Genomic DNA, 22,807 nt, shown 5'->3' with positions numbered 1-22,807 from the left:
GGCCACCTGAAAAACATAGGCTCGCCTCGATCACACCCGTACGTACAACCGAACACTTGCTCAGAATTTAGGCTAACCCCCTCCACCCCCTCAATCCAAAAATCTCTAGGGAGACGGTGTTTGAGACGTCTGTCCCTCACCAGGGATTCAAACCAGCCCCAGTCATGCCACAGCCGCAGTTATAGCCCCAGCTCCTGTAAAGCTTTCCATTAGGAGCTTCTGGGCCCCCACACTCCTCCCCCTCCCTAACATCAGGCTGGCTGGATGTTATATTAGACTCCAGAGTGGCCCCCGCCTCCCCTAGTCGGGAGGTCAACACTGGCAGGATCTCGAACATCTGGACGGCACGTTTAGCCAGCAGCAATAATACAGCCTTTGTTCCCCTGCCATGATGGCTCTATAAGCAGGCCAGCTTTGAAGTGCCAGCCTGATGCCGGGAGTAGGGCCTTAGGAGCAACACTGATTGGGGCAACAGACCCGATCTCCTGGCTTCTACTCTGGCCAAGGGTTTGGAGGGTTGGTTTGGACATGATGAGGACATGGGTTTAGTTTAGTCCATGTTCTGGCGGTCCCATCAGTCATTAGTGCAGTAATTGAACACATGTTTACCACAGCTGTGGGATTGAGATAATACAGCTTTGAATGAAAATGAAACAGGTTCTAAGAAAAGTTTTACGGAGAAGGCCTATGTTTCTTTAATATTATCAAGACGACAGTGCTGTGCAGTAGGCAGCCCAAAACAAACAAGAATCAGATACTGATATAGAACAGTATCTGCTGGCCAACACTGTTTGCGTCAACATGTGTGTAAGAGCTGATTGTATGAAAAAAAGTGTCAATACACAGATGCTGAAAGCAAGAAAGAAGCCATTTTCATTTTACTACTGCTCTAATACATCATTATGCCAAACATATTGGAGTGACCTACTCTACAGGTAGTTTCAGTCTCTAATGGTAGAGTGGGTAACTGGAAATATAAACTGCATAAACAATAGCCCTATAGGTATATTAAATAGTGTTTAGCTTAATTATGAGTGGGAAATAGGCTATACACAGAGGAAATGCTGTGTTGAAAAGTGGAAACGGTGCAATGTTTTATACAGACATCATGAGACCCAATGTAGCCATTATCAACCATTATTAAATGTTTATAAACATGTCATAAAACCATAGGCTATGGGCTATTCTCAGGTAGAGATCCAATGCATGTGTTGATGTAAAATATATGGGCCACATAGTAAACAAGTGTGGCAAATGGCTCTGAAATGTTCCGCTCTTGTTTTAAAAGTGTGATAGTATTCACCGCGAGAAAGAACCCGCGATATTGTAACGGGCACAACTGTTCCACTATGCAGCCTGATAATAATTGTTCCATTATCCCGGCCGCCTGCTATTACCGATTACTACACCTGGGATACTGTTGTAAACGGTTAGTTAAGATACAGTGTAACGTTAACATCTTAACATTAGCAGGGAAACTACAAACGTAACCTTACCTTCGTGTTGTAGGCTTCGTGACGAAAAAACAACAGAAGTTCCCCCACTCTTCTGTAGCCGGACTGAAGTTTAGGAAAAATAGATGCTGTTGAGTAATGGAATCTGCAAATGTGACATTTTCTCGGGGCAAGCCTATAAATCACTTATATGAACTGCGACAAAGTGATACGGTCCACAGCAAAGAGAACGGCATCAAAAGAAAATTAGGTGCATTGAAATATCCATGGCTGAAAGTTTTTCGCTGCGCCGTCTCTGCGCTAGCCCTTGGGGTCGGACCAACACGCTGCGGAAAATCGCCCTCTGCCTATTTCATTACTCTTGCTTGTAAATACATTGCATCGGAACTGGGACACCGCAAGGCATTGTGGACCATTTTAAAGCTGCAATACACTGTAGAACAGGGCCTACTCACCTAAAGGAGTGGAGTTCCTGAAAGTGGTTGGGTAGCCTACTTGAGTAGGTACCATATGGTGACATTCAGGTAGGGTAGGCTACATTGTTCTTTAATACAGAATATACACACACAGATTAATAACATTATTTGTAGTATATATTAAAAACATTTAGATGTTTGGGTTAAAAACCTGCCCAATTGACCCCATCCCCTCCTCCAGACTATCTGGAGACCTTCTCCAATTCATCACTTCCCACATCACCTCATCCCTGACCACTGGCTGCTAGTCACAGTCAAGAAACCAACACTCAACCCCTTTGACATAAAAAAAACTATGGACCAGCATCCCTTCTTTCTTTTCTTTCCAAAACAATTGTGTGTGCTGTCTATGACCAACTCTCTCGTTACCATGGGAGACCTTGGGAAGATTCAACACCAGGCGGGCTGCAGCGTTCTGGATAAGTTGCAGGGGTTTGATGGCAGAAGCGGAAAACCCAACCAACAGAGAGTTGCAGAAGTCCAGACGGGAGATGACAAGTTCCTGGATTAGGACTTGCGCCGCTTTGTGTGTGAAGAAAGGTCGTACTCTACGGATGTTGTAGAGCATGAACCTGCAGGCAAGTGACCGCTTTGATGTTTGCAGAGAACGAGGATGTTGTCAAGGGTCATGCTAAGGTTCTTTGCACTCTGGGAGTTGAGTTGTCAACTGGGATAGAACAGGCAGGCCTTCCCTGGGACGAAGAGCAGCGCCGTCTTGTCGGAATTTAGCTTGAGGTGGTGGGCCAACATCCAAGCTGAGATGCCTGCCAGGCACACAGAGATGTGTGTTGCCACCTGGGTGTCAGAAGGGGGAAGGAGAAAAGTAGTTGAGTGTCATCCACATAGCAATGATAGGAGAGACCATGTTAGGATATGACAGCGCTGAGTGAGTTGGTGTGTAGAGAGAAGAGTCTTGAAGCTAACTCAACTGAGACTGTTCGCCTCTGTCTCAAGCAGGCTCTCTCCTCTGTTCTCATCCTTCTAGATCTATCCACTGCCTTCGATGGCATAACCATCAGATCCTCCTCTCCACCCTCTCAGGGCTGGATTGCATCCTACCTGGCAGGTCGCTCCTACCAGGTGACGTGGAGAGAATCTGTGTCTGCACCACATGCTCTCACTACTGGTGTCCCCAAGGTCTCCGTTCTAGGCCCTCTCCTCTTTTCTCTATACACCAAGTCACTCAGCTCCGTCATATCCTCACATAATCTCTCCTGTCATTGCTATGTGGATGACGCTCACCCTGTAAGCAGTCTCTGGACATGGTAGGACAGCAACCCATGCTTTGGTTTTGTTTATCTGTCCACTGTTTCAAATGTTAACTTTTCATAATTTGTGTCACAAACCCAAAGCAAGTCAATGGTATTGATATTAGCATTTTCAAGCTTCATGTCCAAATCATCCTAAAGTGTCTAAAAAATGTATTGTGTAACTCAATGATGTTACTTGTATATGATTTGGATATGACGTGCTGAATGCTAATATAGGTACATTTAAATTACATTGGATTTGTGACACATATGCAAAAAATGTAGCATTTGAAACAGTGGTCAGGTAAACAAAACCAAAGCATGGGGTGCTGCTGTCATACCTGGTCCATAGTCTCCATAAAGGGTAAGAAAGTCACACCTGGTCCATAGTCTGCATACAGGGTAAGAAAACCAATATGTCATTTGGGTGGACTATGCCTGGCTTTTGAACACTTCTTTAGATTCCTCATGTCTTACTCATGTCTTACTCATGTCTTAGTCATTGTTAGAAAAAAAGTTTGGTCAAAAGTGGATGTTAGGTACTATATTTATTGAACATTATATGAATCCTATTAATTAAATTGACCAATTTAATTGCAATTAATGATATTTTTCAAGGATCCTATTATATATCAACAAAATAATGTTTCCGGAATTCTTATTGTATCTGTTTCTAACTACAGAAAAGATTTCAGAACAATCTGAAATGGTTGGTGTCATGGCTTGCTGAAATGACATAAAACGACCCAACTGTGATATGTGGTTGTCTCACCTAGCCATTTTAAGATGAATGCACTAAATGTAAGTCACTCTTTATAAGAGTGTCTGCTAAGTGACTAAATTGTCAAATGTAATTATATTAATGTATTCATATGATATTTAATAGTCTATGATTCATGCAGTCTGGGGACATTACAATTCAAGTCTGCAGTTGATTTTGAGCCTCATCATAATCTCTATGAGTAAACAAGTATCTTGAGAGTTAATCAGTTGTCTGCGTAGCTTTGAGCGTCATTTTATTGACCAAGACAGAAGACACTTGAAAGTCTGCAATGGAGGCACTGATTTACTGCGGCATTGGGTTGAGTCAGTCAGTCAGTCAAGATGGCAAGTTACATGTTCTAATTAACAAACAGTTGAATGTTCCAATGAACTTCTGTGGTAGTCTGCATATAGACTTTTAACTGGAAAATAGCTAGGTGACTGGTGGTGAACATGACTCTTATCTTTACAGACATGATATGTACTTTTTATTGTTATTTGTTAATCACTGTGTATTTATTCCAATTGTGCATTTCACTGTTAGTCTACACCTGTTGTTTGCGAAGCATGTGACAAATTATATTTGATTTGATCTAGTGTATATATAAATCATTGGTAGAGACCCTTGGTCTACTATGGGATCAGTGAAGGTCATTTAGCAAAACATCACAGTTTTGATCATGTTTATATTGGATTAATGCATGCCTCATACTCAGGATTCCAAAAAACAAAATAGTGTCTTTTCTCTGTCATTGAGTGGACCATTCATTTGAGAGAAAATGGCAAATTTACAGACAGTGGCATTTCAAGCATGTAAAATTAAGAGGATAAGAAAACATAAATCAAGATGTCTCCTACACCACGTGAGGCTACTTACACTATATCTGCTTATGCAACTACAATGTAAATACATAGATTTAAGAGCAACTTAAAGTATCCCTACCACAAACCGTTTTCAATATCAATCTACAGCATAAAGCAATAAATATACACAGAGCATACTTTATGCCACACAAGACTGAATGAAAACAGCTGATGGCGCATTGGCAATGGCATTGTTTGCGAGCTCATAAATGGATACCTACTGACCCCTCGTGGCTCCATCTAAACCCAGTCTAAATGCTTCAGTCCATCCATTTGATATGTTATATTATTTTTCTCAGAGGGGTTGAGAGTGCTGAAACTCAAACTTTGTATCCTCTAACTTAAATATGAAATTCACATTTTAATTATATTTATTTTTTAATGACTAAGTGTGAGCAGGATACTGGCTCCAGAATGGTGTAATATTTGATAACTATGTAATTAGTATCAAGATGATTAATCTTGGCTAGGTGCCTAAAATAGTTTTTTCAGATTCATTTAGTTGTATGACAAAGCACTGGTCACTAAAAATAATTGAGAATATACATTGTTTGAATTCTAACAAGAAGCGAGGGGTATGGATCTGTTCATAGCTGTTTTCCGCAATGCTGCCCCGGTTTGACACCCACACAAAAAAATAAACATAAAACTGCATAGTTGTAACGCACATGCGTAATTTTGTTCTAATGCAAATGTATACTTGTGTGAATTGGTTACCGTCTCTTTGTTTGGCCTCCCTGAGCCGAACGTTAACTGTTTGATTCTACCACAGGGCTTACTGTACTGTACCCCCCCACACACACACACACTTTCTATTTATATGCACATATTCAGCGCTGAAGGTATACCAGTGAAAGCCGAGGAAAACTGACAAAGGGATCGCCAAATCATTTCCTTGCTTGGGAATGACGTCCCTACAGTACATTCCAGTTATATTTAGAGCCTATATATAGTGGTCCCCCCCTCATCCGTTGTTGTACCCGCTTCACTGGGAAGAAGAGGGCTATCTATTCCCAGAGACAGGTCTTGAAATATTGATGCTAGATAGAATAATTCAATTCACACTGTCATAATGATCGATGTATTTGTGCGCAGATATCACAGTCCTATCTGTGAAAAACACATCGACCCAAAACGTTTCAAAACACAGTCTACCAACACAAGCATCCACCAGAACAATATATTAAGGTAAACTAAAAGTGAATTGGGTGGAGAACAAGTGAGCGTCTTTATAACGTTTATTGCCAAACTAGTATAGTGATATCACCGAAACCAGTTGAAATCCCCTGCTTTGCTTTCTGGGTAAACTGTACGACGCTGCACCCGGTATCCGCCCATATTCGCGTCAGGCCAACCTCAGCTGAATCGAGAGTAGCAGGCCAAACGCTGTATCAAATGGAAAGTTAAATCGATTAATGTCCTTACTTTTGTCTGCTTTTTTAAAAGAATATACATTTACACAAATGCGGCCGTTTCAGTGTAAAGTAGGAAATGCAGAGATCGTGTGAAAAAGGAGGATTATCTGCTTGACTTCTTATTTGGTCGCTACTTCGGACGCGGAACTCCACACGCTATAGGTAAAACAATTGGAAAGATCACTACACTTGTATCAATTTACACAATGGATACGGGGCGACATTGTGTCCTCTCGCCTATATCTTAATTTGAGGGTTGTGCCTGTAATGATTTCATAATTTCCTGTGCAATTGCAGCTAAAAGTATCGTTAATACAAACTACGCCCAATTGTTAACCTAATGTCTGGCCCTTTAATGCGCAGACCTATGCGGTATTTATGGCGGCTTCAAACTCATCCGCTCTCCCATGAATGCTGCAGGTTCTACCGGGTTTACGCATAGCATTCAATCCATTGTGCTAAAGAAATTTGCACAAGACAATCCTAGTTCACTAACAATTATGGGATCTGCATATGCTAGGCTTCTCTATAATTGTGGACCTACTCCAGTTAATTGTAGGCTACAGGCAACTCGACTTTATACAGTTGTAATATTAGGGTGTAGGCCAATCTAAGGTTGTACTCATCAGCTCACATGTACAGGTATTATTTAAATAATTGGGTCCTTCCACGAAATGAGTGCCTCTTGCGTCCCTTTTGATATTGGACTTTTTTTTTTTTTTTTAATTGGGCATAAATATTTAATTTCAAAAGCCTGTTATTAAATGGTGCCCTTTTTAATATAGACCACATGGACAATTATATAAATTGGATTTTTAATGTGAATAAAGACATTTCAGCATTTTGACATGTCCTTAGATGCATCATGACTTGTAGGAAGATTAACACAATTAACCCAAACACTTCACCAAGATTTCACCATCATTATGTTTAGTTATTTTGTTGCTTTGACATTGTTATTAGTGATTCATATAAGGTACACACATTTTAAGGTCAACACTGTTACGTTAACTGTTAATATGGAGAAACTATTCCTTTTTAAAATATTTTTTTTTCAAAAGAGAATTGAAGATGTAATCAGTGTAATAGCGGCTGAGCTGGTTTTACTCTGGCATTTTTCTGGTGTTTTGTGGTGGAAAACTGAGCAGGTCGAGCATAACACGTCAACCCTTTTACCTTGATAGACAGTCTAGAAATGTTTGAACAATTTAAAACATTTTGTGGAGCTTGCGTACAACAAGCTTCCATTCCCCCTGTCACAAGTATTCATGGCTGATTTAAGATGAAGTTGTCAACCTAGCTCTCAAACTCTTCTTATCCGTAGGGTTTTCAGCAGTTCGCTTCGCCCACGGTTGGCTGCATGTGAACTACAATTTACTGTTTTAACGTTTAGAAACGTCAATAATCATCGCTTGCGAAACGGTTTTAGAATCATGCTGATATGCGCCTTATCTTTTATATCAGTGAGAAATAATCTTTCAAATAAAACAGATGCAGTTACTGTAGCAGTTTTACACAGACTATATGCTGTGCGTGCCAACAGTTACGCTCACAGGTGTTCGGGGCACTCTAGAGAGCTAATTAGCATAGATGGCCACCTATGTTTTCGGTAAGCAAGAGCTGTAACATCAACCCTATAAAGGTGTGTAGTAATTGTAACCTTTTGTTATTATTTCTCGCTGGTAGGAAAAATATGGTCCTTATGTTTCCAAAACCGTACCGCGAGCAATGCGTTTTAACGATCAGAACGAGCGTCTGGGCTTCTAACCAAACTCCCCCGACCAGAAGATGCATGTACTACCGTCATTAGGCGCTAAAGGTAGTTAATTGGTGTCTGTGAATTGGTTACGGTCAACCATGCTACTTTATTTGGCACTTAATAGACACTCACTGTAGTCATTTTCTTTTATATCTCTTCTTAAAATGGGAATATATATATATTTTTTTACATGTGCTCTTTATGACAGAATGGTGAAATGTAAAGTTTTTTTTCCCCATTTTTTTTTTTCTCACCAAGTTACACTAAATACATGCCAATAGTAGCTAGTATTAGGCCTTGGTTGACGGCCAATGAAAATGGCTGTTTGTCTAACATCAGATTATGCCAATAGGCAAGCTGCACAAAATGGACACAGTGGGTTTTTTATAGGCTATTTGTCTACTCTTTCACAATACTTTCCTACAATATTGGCATGTATTTTACAGTAACTTGTAAACAGAAAACTAATGGAGAGGTGCTTGATTGGGCATGTCAACTTTGTTGATGACTGGTAATTACCGTACAGGTGTTATGACTAGCCAATCATGAACAAGCTTTCTATTTCCTGCAGTATAAGGATATGAAATGGGTTGACAATATTGCATCAACATTGCAAGCATGGTTGCCTAGTTATTAGGCCTACTGTACAATAATTTTAGGTCAGTGGGAGAAATGCTAAATCACAATTCATCATTATTAATCCTATTCACACTGTAGGCCATAGTTTCTGATGATGATGGTGATGATGATTAGGCCTATAATGGCATTTACACTAGAAATAGTAGGCCTTTACGAGGGAGTACAGAAATGAGTGTAGACCTTAGGTAAGTTTGAAAAAGGTGATGAAACACTAACTTTGATATAATATACTAGCCTAAACAATATATATACTGTCAAAAGCACATATCAGTGCATACTACAGATCACAGAGGGACCTACAATGATTTTTGTTGTAGAATGACTGTGAGAAGGTCAATTCTGGTGAATTTTTAAAAGGACATTACTCCGAAATGAATGAAAATTAAATGATGCTGTCATCAAACATATATAATTTCCACCCTCCAGAAATGAACCCATTAACATGTTTGTTCATATTATCAGGCATGTGTGCCCTTAGGCAATAAGGATTGTCACCTGCTGTAGCCCAACTGATGCAGCATAGGGTTGCACATCTGCATTTACCCCAGTGGGATAATCATTAGCTAGATCACACACTCTAAAACATGATCTTGTTGCTAGTTAGCAACATATTGATGGCTTGAAGGTCCCCAAAAAACATTCCACTGCAACTCAGCCAAGGATCATGTACTGTGAATATAATGTAGGCTGTTACACCTGTTACACCTGACGTGTTACATTTAGCCCCAGTTTCTTCTAGGCATTCAACACCATTAGTGAGCACTATTGTGCATAAACCATGCTGCTGCTAAAAGCTCTGGTTTTAAAATGGTGCAATTCACACATTTTGTGGTGTTGAGAAAGTAGAAAGCTTCGATCCGCTTTAAACAGTGGCCGCCAAAACAGCCATTTCTAAGGTGTGTTTTCTCGGGACTGCTTTAGGAATGTTGTACAATGACTGGGCATGCATTTTGAGAGTCGAGGAATATGTTTTTCTCACATACAATGCGACAAGCTGACCAATTGAATAGGTCAAATATTCTGGTATAGAGTTGTCTGATGATTTTACTGGCAGTCATTTCCATGTAACAGGACCCATGAGCTCCAACAAGTTCAGAGGAGCATATCAAATTGTGTGTCAAATGAAAGCGAAGAGTCTGTATTTTTGGGAAATGAAGGCATGGATACATTTTCCCATTTAAAAAAAAAATATATAATAAAAAAAAAACATTTTCCATCTTAAAAACTAGGCAAAAGTAATGGCTTTGATTTTCTGGTCAAACGCATGGAAAAGAGGTCTTTAGAAAACGTCTACCAGAAAAAGTCTTAAAAGGTATTAGAAATACATCAAAACATAATACTGTTGAAGTAAAGACCCCTGCCAACTAATATCCACACTACAGTTGAAGTCGGAAGTTTACATACACCTTAGCCAAATACAGTTAAACTCAGCTTTTCCCAATTCCTGACATTTAATCAGAGTAAAAATTCCCTCTCTTAGGTCAGTTAGGATCACCACTTTATTTTAAGAATCTGAAATGTCAGAATAATAGTAGAGAGAGAATTATTTATTTCAGCTTTTACTTCTTTCATTACATTCCCAGCGGGTCAGAAGTTTACATGCAGTCAATTAGTATTTGGTAGTATTGCCTTTTAAATTGCTTAACTTGGGTCAAACGTTTTGGGTAGCCTTCCACAAGCTTCCCGCAATAAGTTGGGTGAATTTTGGCACATTCCTCCTGACAGAACTGGTGTAACTGAGTCAGGCCTCCTTGCTCGCACAGGCTTTTTGAATTCTGCCCACACATTTTCTATAGGGTTGAGGTCAGGGCTTTGTGATGGCCACTCCAATACCTTGACTTTGTTGTCCTTAAGCCATTTTGCCACAACTTTGGAAGTATGCTTGCAGTCATTGTCCATTTGGAAGACCCATTTGCGACCAAGCTTCAACTTCCTGACTGATGTCTTGGTGTTGCTTCAATATATCCACATCATTTTCCTTTCTCATGATGCCATCTATTTTGTGAAGTGCACCAGTCCCTCCTGCAGCAAAGCACCCCCACAACATGATGCTGCCACCCTCGTGCTTCACGGTTGGGATGGTGTTCTGGGGCTTTAAATCTCCCCCTTTTTCCTCCAAACAATGTTGGTCATAATGGCCAAACAGTTCTATTTTTGTTTCATCAGACCAGAGGACATTTCTCCAAAAAGTATGATCTTTGTCCCCATGTGCGTTTACAAACCGTAGTCTTTTTTATGGCGGTTTTGGAACAGTGGCTTCTTCCTTGTTGAGCGGCCTTTCAGGTTATGTCAATATAGGACTCGTTTTTACTGTGAATATAGATACTTTTGTACCCGTTTCCTCCAGCATCTTCACAAGGTCCTGTGCTGTTCTGGGATTGATTTGCACTTTTCGCACCAAAGTACGTTCATCTCTAGGAGACAGAACGCTTCTCCTTCCTGAGCGGTATGATGGCTGTGTGGTCTCAAGGTGTTTATACTTGAGTGTTATTGTTTGTACAGATGAACGTGGTACCTTCAGGTGTTTGGAAATTGCTCCCAAGGATGAACCAGACTTGTGGAGGTCTACATTTGTTTTTCTAAGGTTTTGGCTGATTTCTTTTGATTTTTCTCATGATGTCAAGCAAAGAGGCACTGCGTTTGAAGGTAGGCCTTTAAATACATCCACAGGTGATCCATCAAATTTTTGTCAGTTAGCCTATCAGAAGCTTCTAAAGCCATGACACAATTTTCTGGAATTCTCCAAGCTGTTTAAAGGCACAGTCAACTTAGTGTATGTAAACTTCTGACCCACTGGAACTGTGAATTATATTATATGTTTATAAGTATAAAATTATAAGTGAAATAATCTCTGTAAACAATTGTTGGAAAAATTACTTGTGTCATGCACCAAGTAGATGTCCTAACGGACTTGCCAAAACTATAGTTTGTTAACAAGAAATCTGTGGAGTGGTTGAAAAACAAGTTTTAATGACTCCAACCTAAGTGTATGTAAACTTCCGAATTCAACTGTATATTTAGTAATGGAGAAATTATTTGCCATTAAGTTTAAGAAACAGTGCCTCGTAATTCCATTACCAAAAAACCCATCTATATTTTCTAATTTCTCTCCTTCAATAGGAGGGAAGATAATGAAAGTTCACAGAAGTAACAAGTAAAGGTAGACCAACCAATGAGTTAGGGTTTTTACTGAAATCAATGTTTATGAATTAAGTGATTAAAACTTGTAATTCTGATGGCAAATCTGTACAAATTTACAGAAATCTGTAACAGAGTTCACTGCAATTGAATTGGCTACAATGTGAAATCATAGTAGTCACAAACCACAGTTGTGCTACTGTCCTCCCTTCCACCGGCATACTGTTATGTTCTGGCATACTGTTTTTTTTTCTCTTTCTGGTCAAAGCGAGAGGGTGAAAACAGTCTGAACAAGCCCTCGCTCGCTCGCCCTCATACACTACCGGACAAAAGTTTAGAACACCTACTCATTCCAGGGTTTTTCTTTATTTGAAATATTTTCTACATTGTAAAATAATAGTGAAGACATCAAAACTATGAAATAACACCTATGGAATCATGTAGTAACCAAAAAAATTGTTAATCAAAATATATTATTTTATATTTGAGATTCTTCAAATAGTCATCCTCTGCCTTATATAGTATCAGTCTAAAGTTTGGACACACCTACTCATTCAAGGGTTTTTCTTAATTTTTCATTGTCCTGTTGAAAACAAATGATAGTCCCACTAAGCGCAAACCAGATGGGATGGCGTGTCACTGCAGAATGCTGTAGTAGCCAAGCTGATTAATTGTGCCTTGATTTCTAAATAAATCACTGACAGTGTCACCAGCAAAGCACCATCACACCACCTCCTCCATGCTTCACGGTGGGAACCGCACATGTTGAGAATATCAGTTCACCTACTCTATGTCTCACAAAGACACTTCGGTTGGAAAACAGAAATCTCAAATTTGGACTCCTCAGACCAAAGGACAGATTTCCACCGGTCTAATGTCCATTGCTCATGTTTCTTGGCCCAAGCAAGTGTCTTTTTCTTATTGGTGTCCTTTAGTGGTGTTTTCTTTGCAGTAATTTGACCATGAAGGCCTGATTTCATGCAGTCTCCTCCGAACAGTTGATGTCTGTTACTTGAACTCTGTGAAGCATTTATTTGGGCGGCAAACTGAGGTTCAGTTAATTGCCGATTTTCTGAGGCTGGTAAATCTAATGAACTTACTCTCTGCAGCAGAGGTAACTCTGGGTCTTCCTTTCCTGTGGCAGTTCTCATGAGAGCCACTTTCATCATAGCCTTGATGGTTTTTGTGACTGCTCTTGAAGAAACTTTCAGTTTTCTTGACATTTTCTACATTGACTGACCCTCATGTAGCCGGTTGAGAGAATGCAAAGAGTGTGCAAAGCTGTCGTCAAGGCAAAGGGTGGCAACTTTGAAGAGTCTCAAATTATAAATATATTTTTAATTAACACTTTTTTTTTGTTGTTAATTCATGATTCCATATCTGTTATTTCATAGTTTTGATGTCTTCACTATTATTCTACAATGTAGAAAAAAGTACAAATTAAGAACCCCTTGAATCAGTAGGTTACTTCTCCCGGCTCTTACTGATCGATACCCATGAGCCCCCTCTTTCCATTTATTGTAACTAGTATCCACGCAGACTGACACCGGACATCCATGGACTTTGAAACGTAGTTTAAATTTGGTCAGTCCGCCCTGGCCTTGATTTGAATGTCCACAGTTTGTTTTTTGGTTTCTGACTGGCCTTGATTTGGTACAAACATAGACGTCCATGATTTGTGAACGGACCAAATCTGAACCAATCATAAACTTCTGTTTCACAAGATTGCACAGTATAGTGAAGAAAAGTAGAGTACATACTGTAGAATTAATGTACTGTACTGAACTCTACTGTGATGTCCTGTACTGTGCTCTTCTTCTGTGCTGTACTGTGATGTCTACGTTTCACAATTTCGGATGTCGATGATTTGTTCAGATTTGGTCCGGTCTGATTTCAACCAAATTTGGTCTTGTTTTGGGGGCGGAGCTCATTACAATAAGAGCCAGGATATGAAAGGATGATTTTGCATATTTCTACCTTTTTGTGTACATATTCAGGATACATCACCATGAAGAGAATGACAATCATATACATTATGCATTTCTGTATAGTACAGATCAGGGACCCATGATGTTATTCCGTTACCCTAACTGTAACATATTGTATCATGTCATAGCTGACACCCCACTCTTTCTACGGACATATTTGAATCTTAATTACGTGGAAGATATTTATCTTTTTGGAAAACATCATCACATAAAAATAAACAGGGAAATTATTATATCGTAATTCTGGTACCAAACTTTGCATCTACACAGTTCTTCCAGTAAATGTTTTTGTGAAATGCTCTGTGTAAATTGTAAAGTAGTCCTTGTGCATAGAAGCTGTATGGTTTCTTCAACTTTTGAAATCAATGGTTTTTGTTGATAGATTTTAAAGTAAGATGTCCGAGTATCAATTCTGTTACTTGTTTGTGGTATTGGCCGAGGAACATTTTTAATGTGGACAACGATTTTTCATTAGATAATAATGCAATTCCATAACCAAAGGTACCAGTGCTCAGCTCCTAGCTCTCATCTGGATCATAGGTGCTGGGTATCGGACATAATGTACAGTGTTGTTGACATACTGTACGGTCGTGTTGTGTTCAGCACTGATTGTCTAATATAGCATCCATGATTCGTATCATCGATTGGACAGTCTATTTTGTTGGTATGTTTTTTTTTAAATCAGAAATTACTAGGTGATTTGGTGATTCTATTTCCTTTTGTATTTTGAGATGCTACTCATTGAGTTAAATGTCAGCCTCAACTGAGAACAAGTGTTTTAAAAAAACATTTTGAAACATAACTGTCTGGATAGCAGTGTGTGCCTCCCTGTTGCTTGATACTTCTGGGGTCGTAAAGTAACGTCATGTGTGTCTACTGCCAGATCCCATTGTATAGCTGTTACTCACAACTGACCATTGAATTTGTGTTACAGTTCGTGATACAGGAAGATTTACGAGCAACATTTATGGGGATGATGTTTGAGGGAATTGTAACAGTAAATTCTGTTCAAACGATGTTAATTAATGATAAGTCATCATTTTATGTGCGAGAACCTTGCTTGTGTCCTACAATATCAATGTAATAGTCTGCGTAAATTACCCTACCTTTGCAGAATTCCAAAAATCACTTTCATGGTCTTCCATATCTTCTCCTTCTTGTTGATAAGCCCATTTTAAACTATGTTATGATAAAATAGTAGAGGACATTAGGTCTTCTCGTTCCATTTTCTCTGACATCGCAGGATGAAATTGAATAGAATGTAAACATTCCTGTATCCACAGAGATCTGTGATTGTATGCATTCCCTGCAGCTCTAGACACACAGGATGGTCATTGTTGCAAATGAAAGGCAATGTGGAGACAATCGGGACAAAATCTAATTTTGCATTTGGCGGGCTCTGTGCACACAAGCACTTTAGAGTAGCTTAACTGATAAGGAATGAATACAACTTGACCAGATGGCTGTGAAGAAATAGTTAATATCAGCTTTATTCCGTGTGTGTGTGTGTGTGGCAAAAATAAATCCCAGGTGGAGAATTCCCTGTTGGTGGATTTACCTCCCAGTTTCCTGATTCTAGGAATCCTCCAACTGGAAAACATGGGCATTTTTGGAAGGATACTGGAATTCTGCAACCCTATATATGTGACTTTCTTGTTGAGTCGATAGTTGGTGTGGAGCTCATGAAATGTTTATTTTTATATTCACTGACTGTATTCCTGTGTCTTCTGTCCCACAGGTGAACGATGACCGAATACAAGCTGGTGGTGGTGGGGGCAGGAGGTGTGGGCAAGAGCGCGCTCACCATCCAGCTCATCCAGAATCACTTTGTGGATGAATATGACCCCACCATCGAGGTAAAAAGTTGTTTCAGTACAACCACGTGTCTTTTACTACAAGGCATGCCTGGGAGTCAGGAAGAAAAGTTCCTTTGAAAAAAAAGTTGTGTACAATGTTTGTGGCTGCTGCTCCGCCTGCACAGAGGACTGCTCAGAGCTGCGTGAAAAGTAACTGCAATCAGAATATGCAAAGAAATTGTGTGCAAATGCAAGTAAAAATGTGCTCCTGATTCTGTTATTTGAATGTATGAATATAATATCCGCAACATGGTGTCATTCAGTTAGTTTAACATTTGTAGGTGGCTACGTGATGAAGTTTGACATGTCTGAAATTATTACTCTGAAAGCTAATCAATTTATGACTGCTTGAATACTGAATGCATTTCTTCCCTAGTGCACATATAGTCTCACTTACCTGGTCATCCCATCCATTCTCTTTAATTCCAATACTGTTGTATTTCCTTTGGAACTTTGTCAGATGAGCATTCTATGACCATATAGTTACATAGAGGATTCCAGAGCCCTAGTCGGGTAGACTGGACACCTATGAATATGTGCTCATAGGTGTCCAGTCCTGAACCATCCATCTCTCTCTTTCTTGCTCCCTCCTTCAGGACTCATACAGGAAGCAGGTGGTGATTGACGGGGAGACGTGTCTGCTGGACATCCTGGACACTGCAGGTCAGGAGGAGTACAGCGCCATGAGGGACCAGTACATGAGGACAGGGGAGGGCTTCCTCTGTGTCTTTGCCATCAACAACACAAAGTCCTTCGAGGACATCCACCACTATAGGTGAGCTAGGTTCTGCCACAACATCTGAAGTTCTACTGCCGATTGCACTGACGGCGGTAAGCCGGACTATAGTTAAACCAGCGGACTGTAGTTGTATCTGTTTCCAAGCAGACACAGTTGTGCCAACCATATCCTGTCAACGGTGTCAAAGCCAACATCCACTCTTTCACCAACCCTTTAACCAGGTTGTGTGTGAAATCAATAACCTCAAAAAGGAGTCCATTCCATACTTTGGATAACCAAAGCATTTCACTGGTATTTAACCCTTGCCTTCCCTGTCATCTTTGTTCACCAGAGAGCAGATCAAGCGGGTGAAAGACTCGGAAGACGTGCCCATGGTGCTGGTGGGAAACAAGTGTGACCTGCCGTCCCGGACGGTGGACACCAAACAGGCTCAGGACTTGGCGCGCAGCTATGGCATCCCCTTCATCGAGACCTCGGCCAAAACCAGACAGGTGAGGGACGGAGACAACAAGCTCTTGTGGGCTGTGTGGACACAGCCATGGCTCAAACAGCAACTATGACCTTGGTTTTTAACATGACGGCTATTGGCTAGCCTGGAAATCCAGACTGAATTCAGTCTGCATTTCACGGCTACATTAGCTTTACTCCATATCTAGTTAAAGACAGATTACTAAAACAGGTGAAAAGTTTACTCGTTTAATTTTTTATGTGGGATAACTTTTAATAAGCTGAAATGTGCGCTTCACCTTAATGTCTCACAACCTTTTATTTAAAATGTTTGTTCCATTTCATCTTGGGGGAGAGAAAAAAAACGGTCCTAACTTTGCACCGGGTGTAACTTTGCACCGTAGTAAATCGAGCCCTTGTAGCTTGATGCTTCGAGGGTATTTGCTGGCGTGAACACAGCAGCCATTCAACCATTTTCTCCACAGATCAATTTTCTTTATTGTAGCAAGATTACTTCTTACCAGCTGTGTCAGGTGTCCTTGCGATGGCATTTTACAATCATGGCCACTTCAATCTCACAAAATGCTGTGGTCCTCTTTTGACTCCCGAGCCGGCTTTTTGATTTGCGTTGGTATCAATGGTTATATGTGCTCTGTTTCTAAATGGTGCTTGGAAACGTATCGGGTAATGTACTGTACATAATTAAAGTCCCTTTGCTTAATTGAATTCTTGATTTATGAATTGCTGTGTCCGTGCATGCTCCTCTGTCATGGAAATGTGTCTTTCTTTCACCGTTAGAGACTCCATAATCGATCTGGCATTGTTTTAATCAACAAATCAGTCAATCTTTGTCACTGAATCGTCACGACAGAGGGGAAATTGTCGGTAATTGTTTTGTGGTGGTGTGATAATCATGCTTAATGGACAGTGGGAAATTATTGTGTGCTGTCTGGTGCACTATTGTCTGTTTGACTATGTGGCTGCTGGCTTGGCTTCAGTGGTGCGTGTCTGGCTGGTGCTGTGATGTATGTGGCGATTTGTCAGTCGGTGAATCGTCTGCTCTTTTTGCATCGGTCCAATCACAACTCCTTCTGGGGCCGCTGATTGGTCTCTTCCAGCTCACTCCTCCGATGGTTGAATCGCCCGGCTTCCTGGTGTTGCTCTTGTACTGAAATCACAAATAATACACACACGTTTGTACCTGTCATTCCCCTGTGAGGTTAAATTAGTCATTGTTTTAAACTGTATAAAAAAAAATGCATCCTCCGATTTATACATCAGCCCTATACACAGCTAAATGTAGGCTTAGTTGACATAGAATGTCAATACACTGAGTGTACAAAACATTAGGATCACAGGGCATGGACTCTACAAGTTGTCAAGCGTTCCACAGGGATGCTGGCTCATGTTGACTCCAATGCTTTTTTTCCACAGTTTGGGTGGTGGACCATTCTTGATACACACAGAATACTGTTGAGTGTGAACCCCAGCAGCATTGCATTGCAGTTCTTGACACACTCAAACCGGTGCGCCTGGCACATACTACCATACCCTGTTCAAAGGCACTTAAAACATTTGTCTTGCTCATTCACCATCTGAATGGCACACATAGACAATCCATGTCCCAATTGTCTCAAAGGTTAAATAAGTATTTTTAAGCTATCTCCTACCCTTCATCTACACTGATTTTTGAAGTGCATTTAACAAGCGACATCAATAAGGGATCATCGATTTCACCTGTATTCACCTGGTTAGTCTGTCATGGAAAGAGCAGGTGTTCCTAATGTTTTCAAACACTGTGAGGAAACACAGTCCACGTAGTGTCCCTTTATCCCCGAACACTGAGGGGTCAACAGTGTCCCTTTATCCCCTAACTGAGGAGAGCTGTGTTTCGCACTGCAGAGAGTGGAGGATGCCTTTTACAGTCTGGTACGGGAGATCAGGCTGTACCGGCTGAAAAAGCTCAGCAAGGAAGAAAAGACCCCGCGCTGCGTCAAGCTTAAAAAGTGTGTTGTGATGTGAAAGGGGTAAGTGTGTATCATCCGCGCTCCCTCCCTCACGTCCGTCAGGTGTGTATTTGTGGTGTGTGGGAGGGTGTCGTCCGTGTGATACCGAGCAGGGAAAGTGGTAATGTTTGCTGCTTGGTGGGTGGGATTCATCCCTATTTAAGCTAACCTCCTGGGATCTGCTGTGGGGTCTCCTTGAAACCAGGCGTCCATCTTAGTTTCTCCTCCTGTGGTATCTGTATCTCTGTGTGGGGTATGTTTATACTATCGTGGGTGATGATAATTTTGTAATCTGCTCGACTGAGACAAATCAGTGGTGAGAGACGAGGGAGCAGGTAAGATTGGATCTGTGTAACCGATGGCGATTGTGGTAATCTTGGCCGAAATTAAGTCTTGGAATGGTGACTAAAGGAAGTGTGATTACTAAGAGGACAGCACGGAGATGTTCCACTGAAGTCCTGGGGCAACTGTGTGCATTGATGTCACACATAACGTCCTTTGTTTCTGTCTTTCTCTCTTTCGCTGTCTTGTTCTTTCTATCTCACAATCTGAAATGACTTTGGTTTCCTCTGATACAATAGGTGACAATGTTGTGCTCAGTGAATGACAAAGACCTGGTTATTTCTGGTCCCTGCTTCTCTTTGGCATCATTAATGTAGCTATTGTCCTTGCTGTTGTCTGCTGGGCCAGCTCATGCCACAAATCCACCTACCAACGAATCAATATGCAATGAGCACATTTGTAACGCATGTTAGTCTACGTACTAGGCGTGTACACTGAAATTGTCACCCTATTCTCTATATAGTCAAAAGTAGTGCAATATATTGGGGAATAGGGGTGCCATTTCAGACATTTGCATCTGGCCAAGCTTTCATGTTAGTCACAGATGAGAACATAAGGGTTTTTGAGAAGAGCTTTCAAAACAAACCTTTAACTTTTCTTTTCTTTTCCCCAGGGTGTCGATGATGCATTTTACACATTAGTGCGGGAAATCCGAAAACACAAGGAGAAGATGAGCAAGGAGGGCAAGAAGAAGAAAAAGAAGTCCAAGACAAAGTGTATACTCATGTGAATAATGACCAGCCCCCTTTTCAAGATAGACAAAAAAAAATGTGTTAAAACAGTTCAAGTAATACATTTTTGTACATTACGCTAAATTATTAGCCTCTTTATCTTAGCACCCAAAATACTGAATATGGAAATGAACCCTATTTTTCTGCCCTTTTCTCTTATTTTGAAACCAATAAGCTTTACTTTCTGTTTAGTGCCAGTTGCCCAGAAGTGTTGGTCCAATAGGTTGATTATCAATTAGGAGATGGTAGACAGTAAAACGAAAGGACTTTATTCAACAGCCAAGTTCATAACTGTAGGAAATTTTGGACAACAGAAAAAGCAAGCCTAAAAAGCTTATTTTCCCTCTGCTGGAGAGCATGAGATGCTCTTAACAGTAAGGGGTGCCAAATAGTTGAATCCCATTCCATTGGACAAGGAGTAACAACTGGGAGGCAGGACCAACACTTGATTGGGGGAAATTCCAAATGTCCCGGCCACTGTGTGTAATAATGCCCATCCTCCGACTTTAAACTCCTAGATATGATTCAATAATGTCATGCTGTACTTGAAGCATGCATGTGAACTTTACTACTGTATCTAGTTAAAAAAAATGTCCTGGTTAGCCATTTTAATTAAGTTGTAATCTGTTAATGCTTTTTTGTCATTTGGGGGTAGTGATTTCCTGCCTACAGGACTTTCATTTTTGCATGCAATGTGTTCTTACTAGTCAATGGGGAATGGCACAGTGATACTAATACTGTACGATACTGATACAGCCACTAGGGCCAGGAACGAGGAGCTCCTGTCCAGTTGGGCCACATAGGCTTTTATAGTGTTTCGGGCCTCAAGTCAATCTATATTCACCATACCTGATCAGATCTTTTGGGTAGAAACCAGTTGTTAAATGGTGGGAAACCTTTTCAACAACTGAAACGCTCCAGGTGGCAGGTATGAAGCAAAATAATGTTTTTTTTTTTACATAGGTATCAGAACAGCAAGATTCTCAGTAGTGTTGAAGAGGACATGCAGCTCATGTTGTGTTGCTCAGTGGCACCGCATATTGCTTATACAAACGCCTCTACACAATCCAGTGTCTCCTGTAGTTTTATCATGAACGTTTTAAAAGTTGAGTTAATTGTTCATCAAGAGATCTTGTTTGCGTGATGAAATTCCCCTCATCTCCTCAGGATTGGTGTATTTTGTGTCGTGTTCTGTGTTTTTGAAAGACAAACCTTTCCCATTCAAGTGATTTTACTGAAGTAACACATTTTTACCTCTTAGTTAATCAATCAGTAAATCAAGATTGGGGCTTCCTTGTTACAGCGTAACATCCAAATTTGTTTTGAGTGCAAACAAGTAGCAGGCCTAAATTAAGCCTAAACTTTAAACCAAGTAATCTAATGATGTATATGTGTTATTCAGGTGAACTGTCTTAAAGAATAGTGAGTTACTGTATTCAGATGCGAGACATAAGATACCCCGTCAGATTCTAACAGAATATGCCTTGCACATTTCCCCAAGCCTCTGTACTTATTGCTGCCATAAACGTACTTTCCTATTTTTGGATTGGCTAGATTAGGCAAAGAAAATCTTAAAGGCCTTTTTTTGTTTTTTGTCCTACTACAGATCTTCCTTTCTCTATTTTTTGTTTTGTTTTACTTCTACAAAAGATGCACCCCCGTAGAATCGTTGTCATGCAAAGAGTGTTCAAAAATGTATTGTTCATATAAATTTCTCATTCTTCCTCGTGAAGTTAGATTTTTTGGGTTAGAGCTTGGGTGGGAAGGTGTTGAGTGGGTTTTGCTGGGCTGTGTTTCAAGTGAAATGACTGGTCCAGTCCAATAGTCTTTGTCAAATGTATTCCTTACAAAGGTTGTTGCTTCCTTGTGATGTAACTGGAGCTGATGTCTGTAAATGAGGCAATTACCATTAAATTCATTTTTAGAGGGGAAAAAAGTGTTAATTTATAAAAACACGGAAAAGTTGTTTTTTCAGCGTTATTTCACAACCTTAAAACCAGGGTTTTACCTTGAGGCTTCTTACACATTGCCTTTTGTGCTTGCATCGAGTGCTTCAGTCAGATAGCCGCGGGATACATGTGAGCCCAGACTGCATTAGGCTTCTTTGCCACGTCTGTTCAACTGCTACAAACTCTGCTGTTTGAGAGGAATGAGATTCTAAAGTGAAACATAATATACAATACATTTATTTAGGATTTATGCTTTTTTGGCCCATTTTATTACCTCCTTGTTCCTAATGTTAGATATGAACTGTTAGCACATTTTTGATTATGGGACGCCATTTTGTTAACAATACTGTATCACAAAAAGTCATTCTACCAAAATGTTCCCCCTCCCTTTTATTTTGCGTGCCAACTGCTGATTTCTGAAAAAGAAGTAGCATTTATACCTGGATCGTATTTTAACAACCTTTTTGTATAGTTGTTATACTGAAAGGTGCACATTTTGTAAATTGTGCTTCATTTCTTTGGTGTGTCTAAATGAATGTTGCTTTAATGGAGTTTTCAGTACTATCTCTTTTGTGTATGATGGGACTTGGGAGAGTGACTGGGTCCAGGTCTAGGGGAGTGAATGAATGACCACGGTTGAACACATCCATAGAGAGCTCTCTTTGGTCACTGTGTAGAGTGGTGATCTGATCCCAAATCTGTCTTTTTTTTGTTGCCATGAATCTCACCACTCCTATTTAATGTGTAATAAAGACAAAACAATTAAGAGGAATTGGCCCTGTTTTCATTGCTCATAGTGACTTCTAAAAGTATTCACACCCCTTGACGTTTTCCACAGATTGTTCTTACAAAGTGGGATTAATGGATTTAATTGTCAGTTTTTGTCACCGATTTATACAAAATGCCCTGTCAAAGTTGAAGAAAAATTCAAACGGTTGTAAAAGATTAATGAAAAATAAAACCCTCTTGATTAGATAACTATTCAACATCCT

The 22,807-nt window shown here is 40.2% G+C and overlaps 2 protein-coding genes across 5 annotated transcripts in view; one reads left to right on the top strand and one right to left on the bottom strand.

Annotated features, from left to right (window-relative positions):
- The window catches only part of LOC110522640 (ras association domain-containing protein 8), a 39,900-nt gene extending 38,054 nt beyond the window's left edge, over positions 1-1,846 (bottom strand). Inside the window, exon 1 of one of the 3 annotated variants that reach the window (XM_021601130.2) lies at positions 1,497-1,846. The gene's annotated coding sequence lies outside the window, so the exon portion shown is untranslated. The remainder of the gene's footprint in view (positions 1-1,496) is intronic. The other 2 variants (XM_021601122.2, XM_021601115.2) reach the window with 2 other exon arrangements.
- A 4,236-nt stretch (positions 1,847-6,082) lies between these two features.
- On the top strand, positions 6,083-22,587 carry kras (v-Ki-ras2 Kirsten rat sarcoma viral oncogene homolog). Of its 2 annotated transcripts, XM_021601094.2 has the most exons (6): positions 6,083-6,383; positions 15,484-15,601; positions 16,198-16,376; positions 16,672-16,831; positions 18,690-18,814; positions 19,749-22,587. In XM_021601094.2, exons 2-5 carry the CDS (start codon positions 15,491-15,493, stop codon positions 18,807-18,809), a joined length of 570 nt encoding a protein of 189 aa, XP_021456769.1. In that variant the 5' UTR covers positions 6,083-6,383; positions 15,484-15,490; the 3' UTR covers positions 18,810-18,814; positions 19,749-22,587. The 2 variants fall into 2 exon arrangements, with proteins under 2 accessions (XP_021456769.1, XP_021456777.1); XM_021601102.2 differs by lacking the exon at positions 18,690-18,814 and having other exon boundaries at positions 6,088-6,383.
- Positions 22,588-22,807: the final 220 nt, after the last annotated feature.

Source organism: Oncorhynchus mykiss, chromosome 1 (genome assembly GCF_013265735.2).
Source record: "Oncorhynchus mykiss isolate Arlee chromosome 1, USDA_OmykA_1.1, whole genome shotgun sequence".
Lineage (NCBI taxonomy): Eukaryota > Metazoa > Chordata > Actinopteri > Salmoniformes > Salmonidae > Oncorhynchus > Oncorhynchus mykiss.
The sequence above is the reverse complement of the archived record's forward strand: the minus strand, read 5'-3'. Positions and strand labels throughout refer to the sequence as shown.

What these genes read in the sequence shown, in the direction of transcription:
- kras (XM_021601094.2), top strand. Translation starts at nt 15,491, where the DNA reads ATGACCGAATACAAGCTGGTGGTGGTGGGGGCAGGAGGTGTGGGCAAG. An exon ending in AATATGACCCCACCATCGAG is followed by an intron (nt 15,602 to 16,197) that starts GTAAAAAGTTGT and finishes TCCCTCCTTCAG; the next exon opens with GACTCATACAGGAAGCAGGT. An exon ending in CCTCGGCCAAAACCAGACAG is followed by an intron (nt 16,832 to 18,689) that starts GTGAGGGACGGA and finishes TTCGCACTGCAG; the next exon opens with AGAGTGGAGGATGCCTTTTA.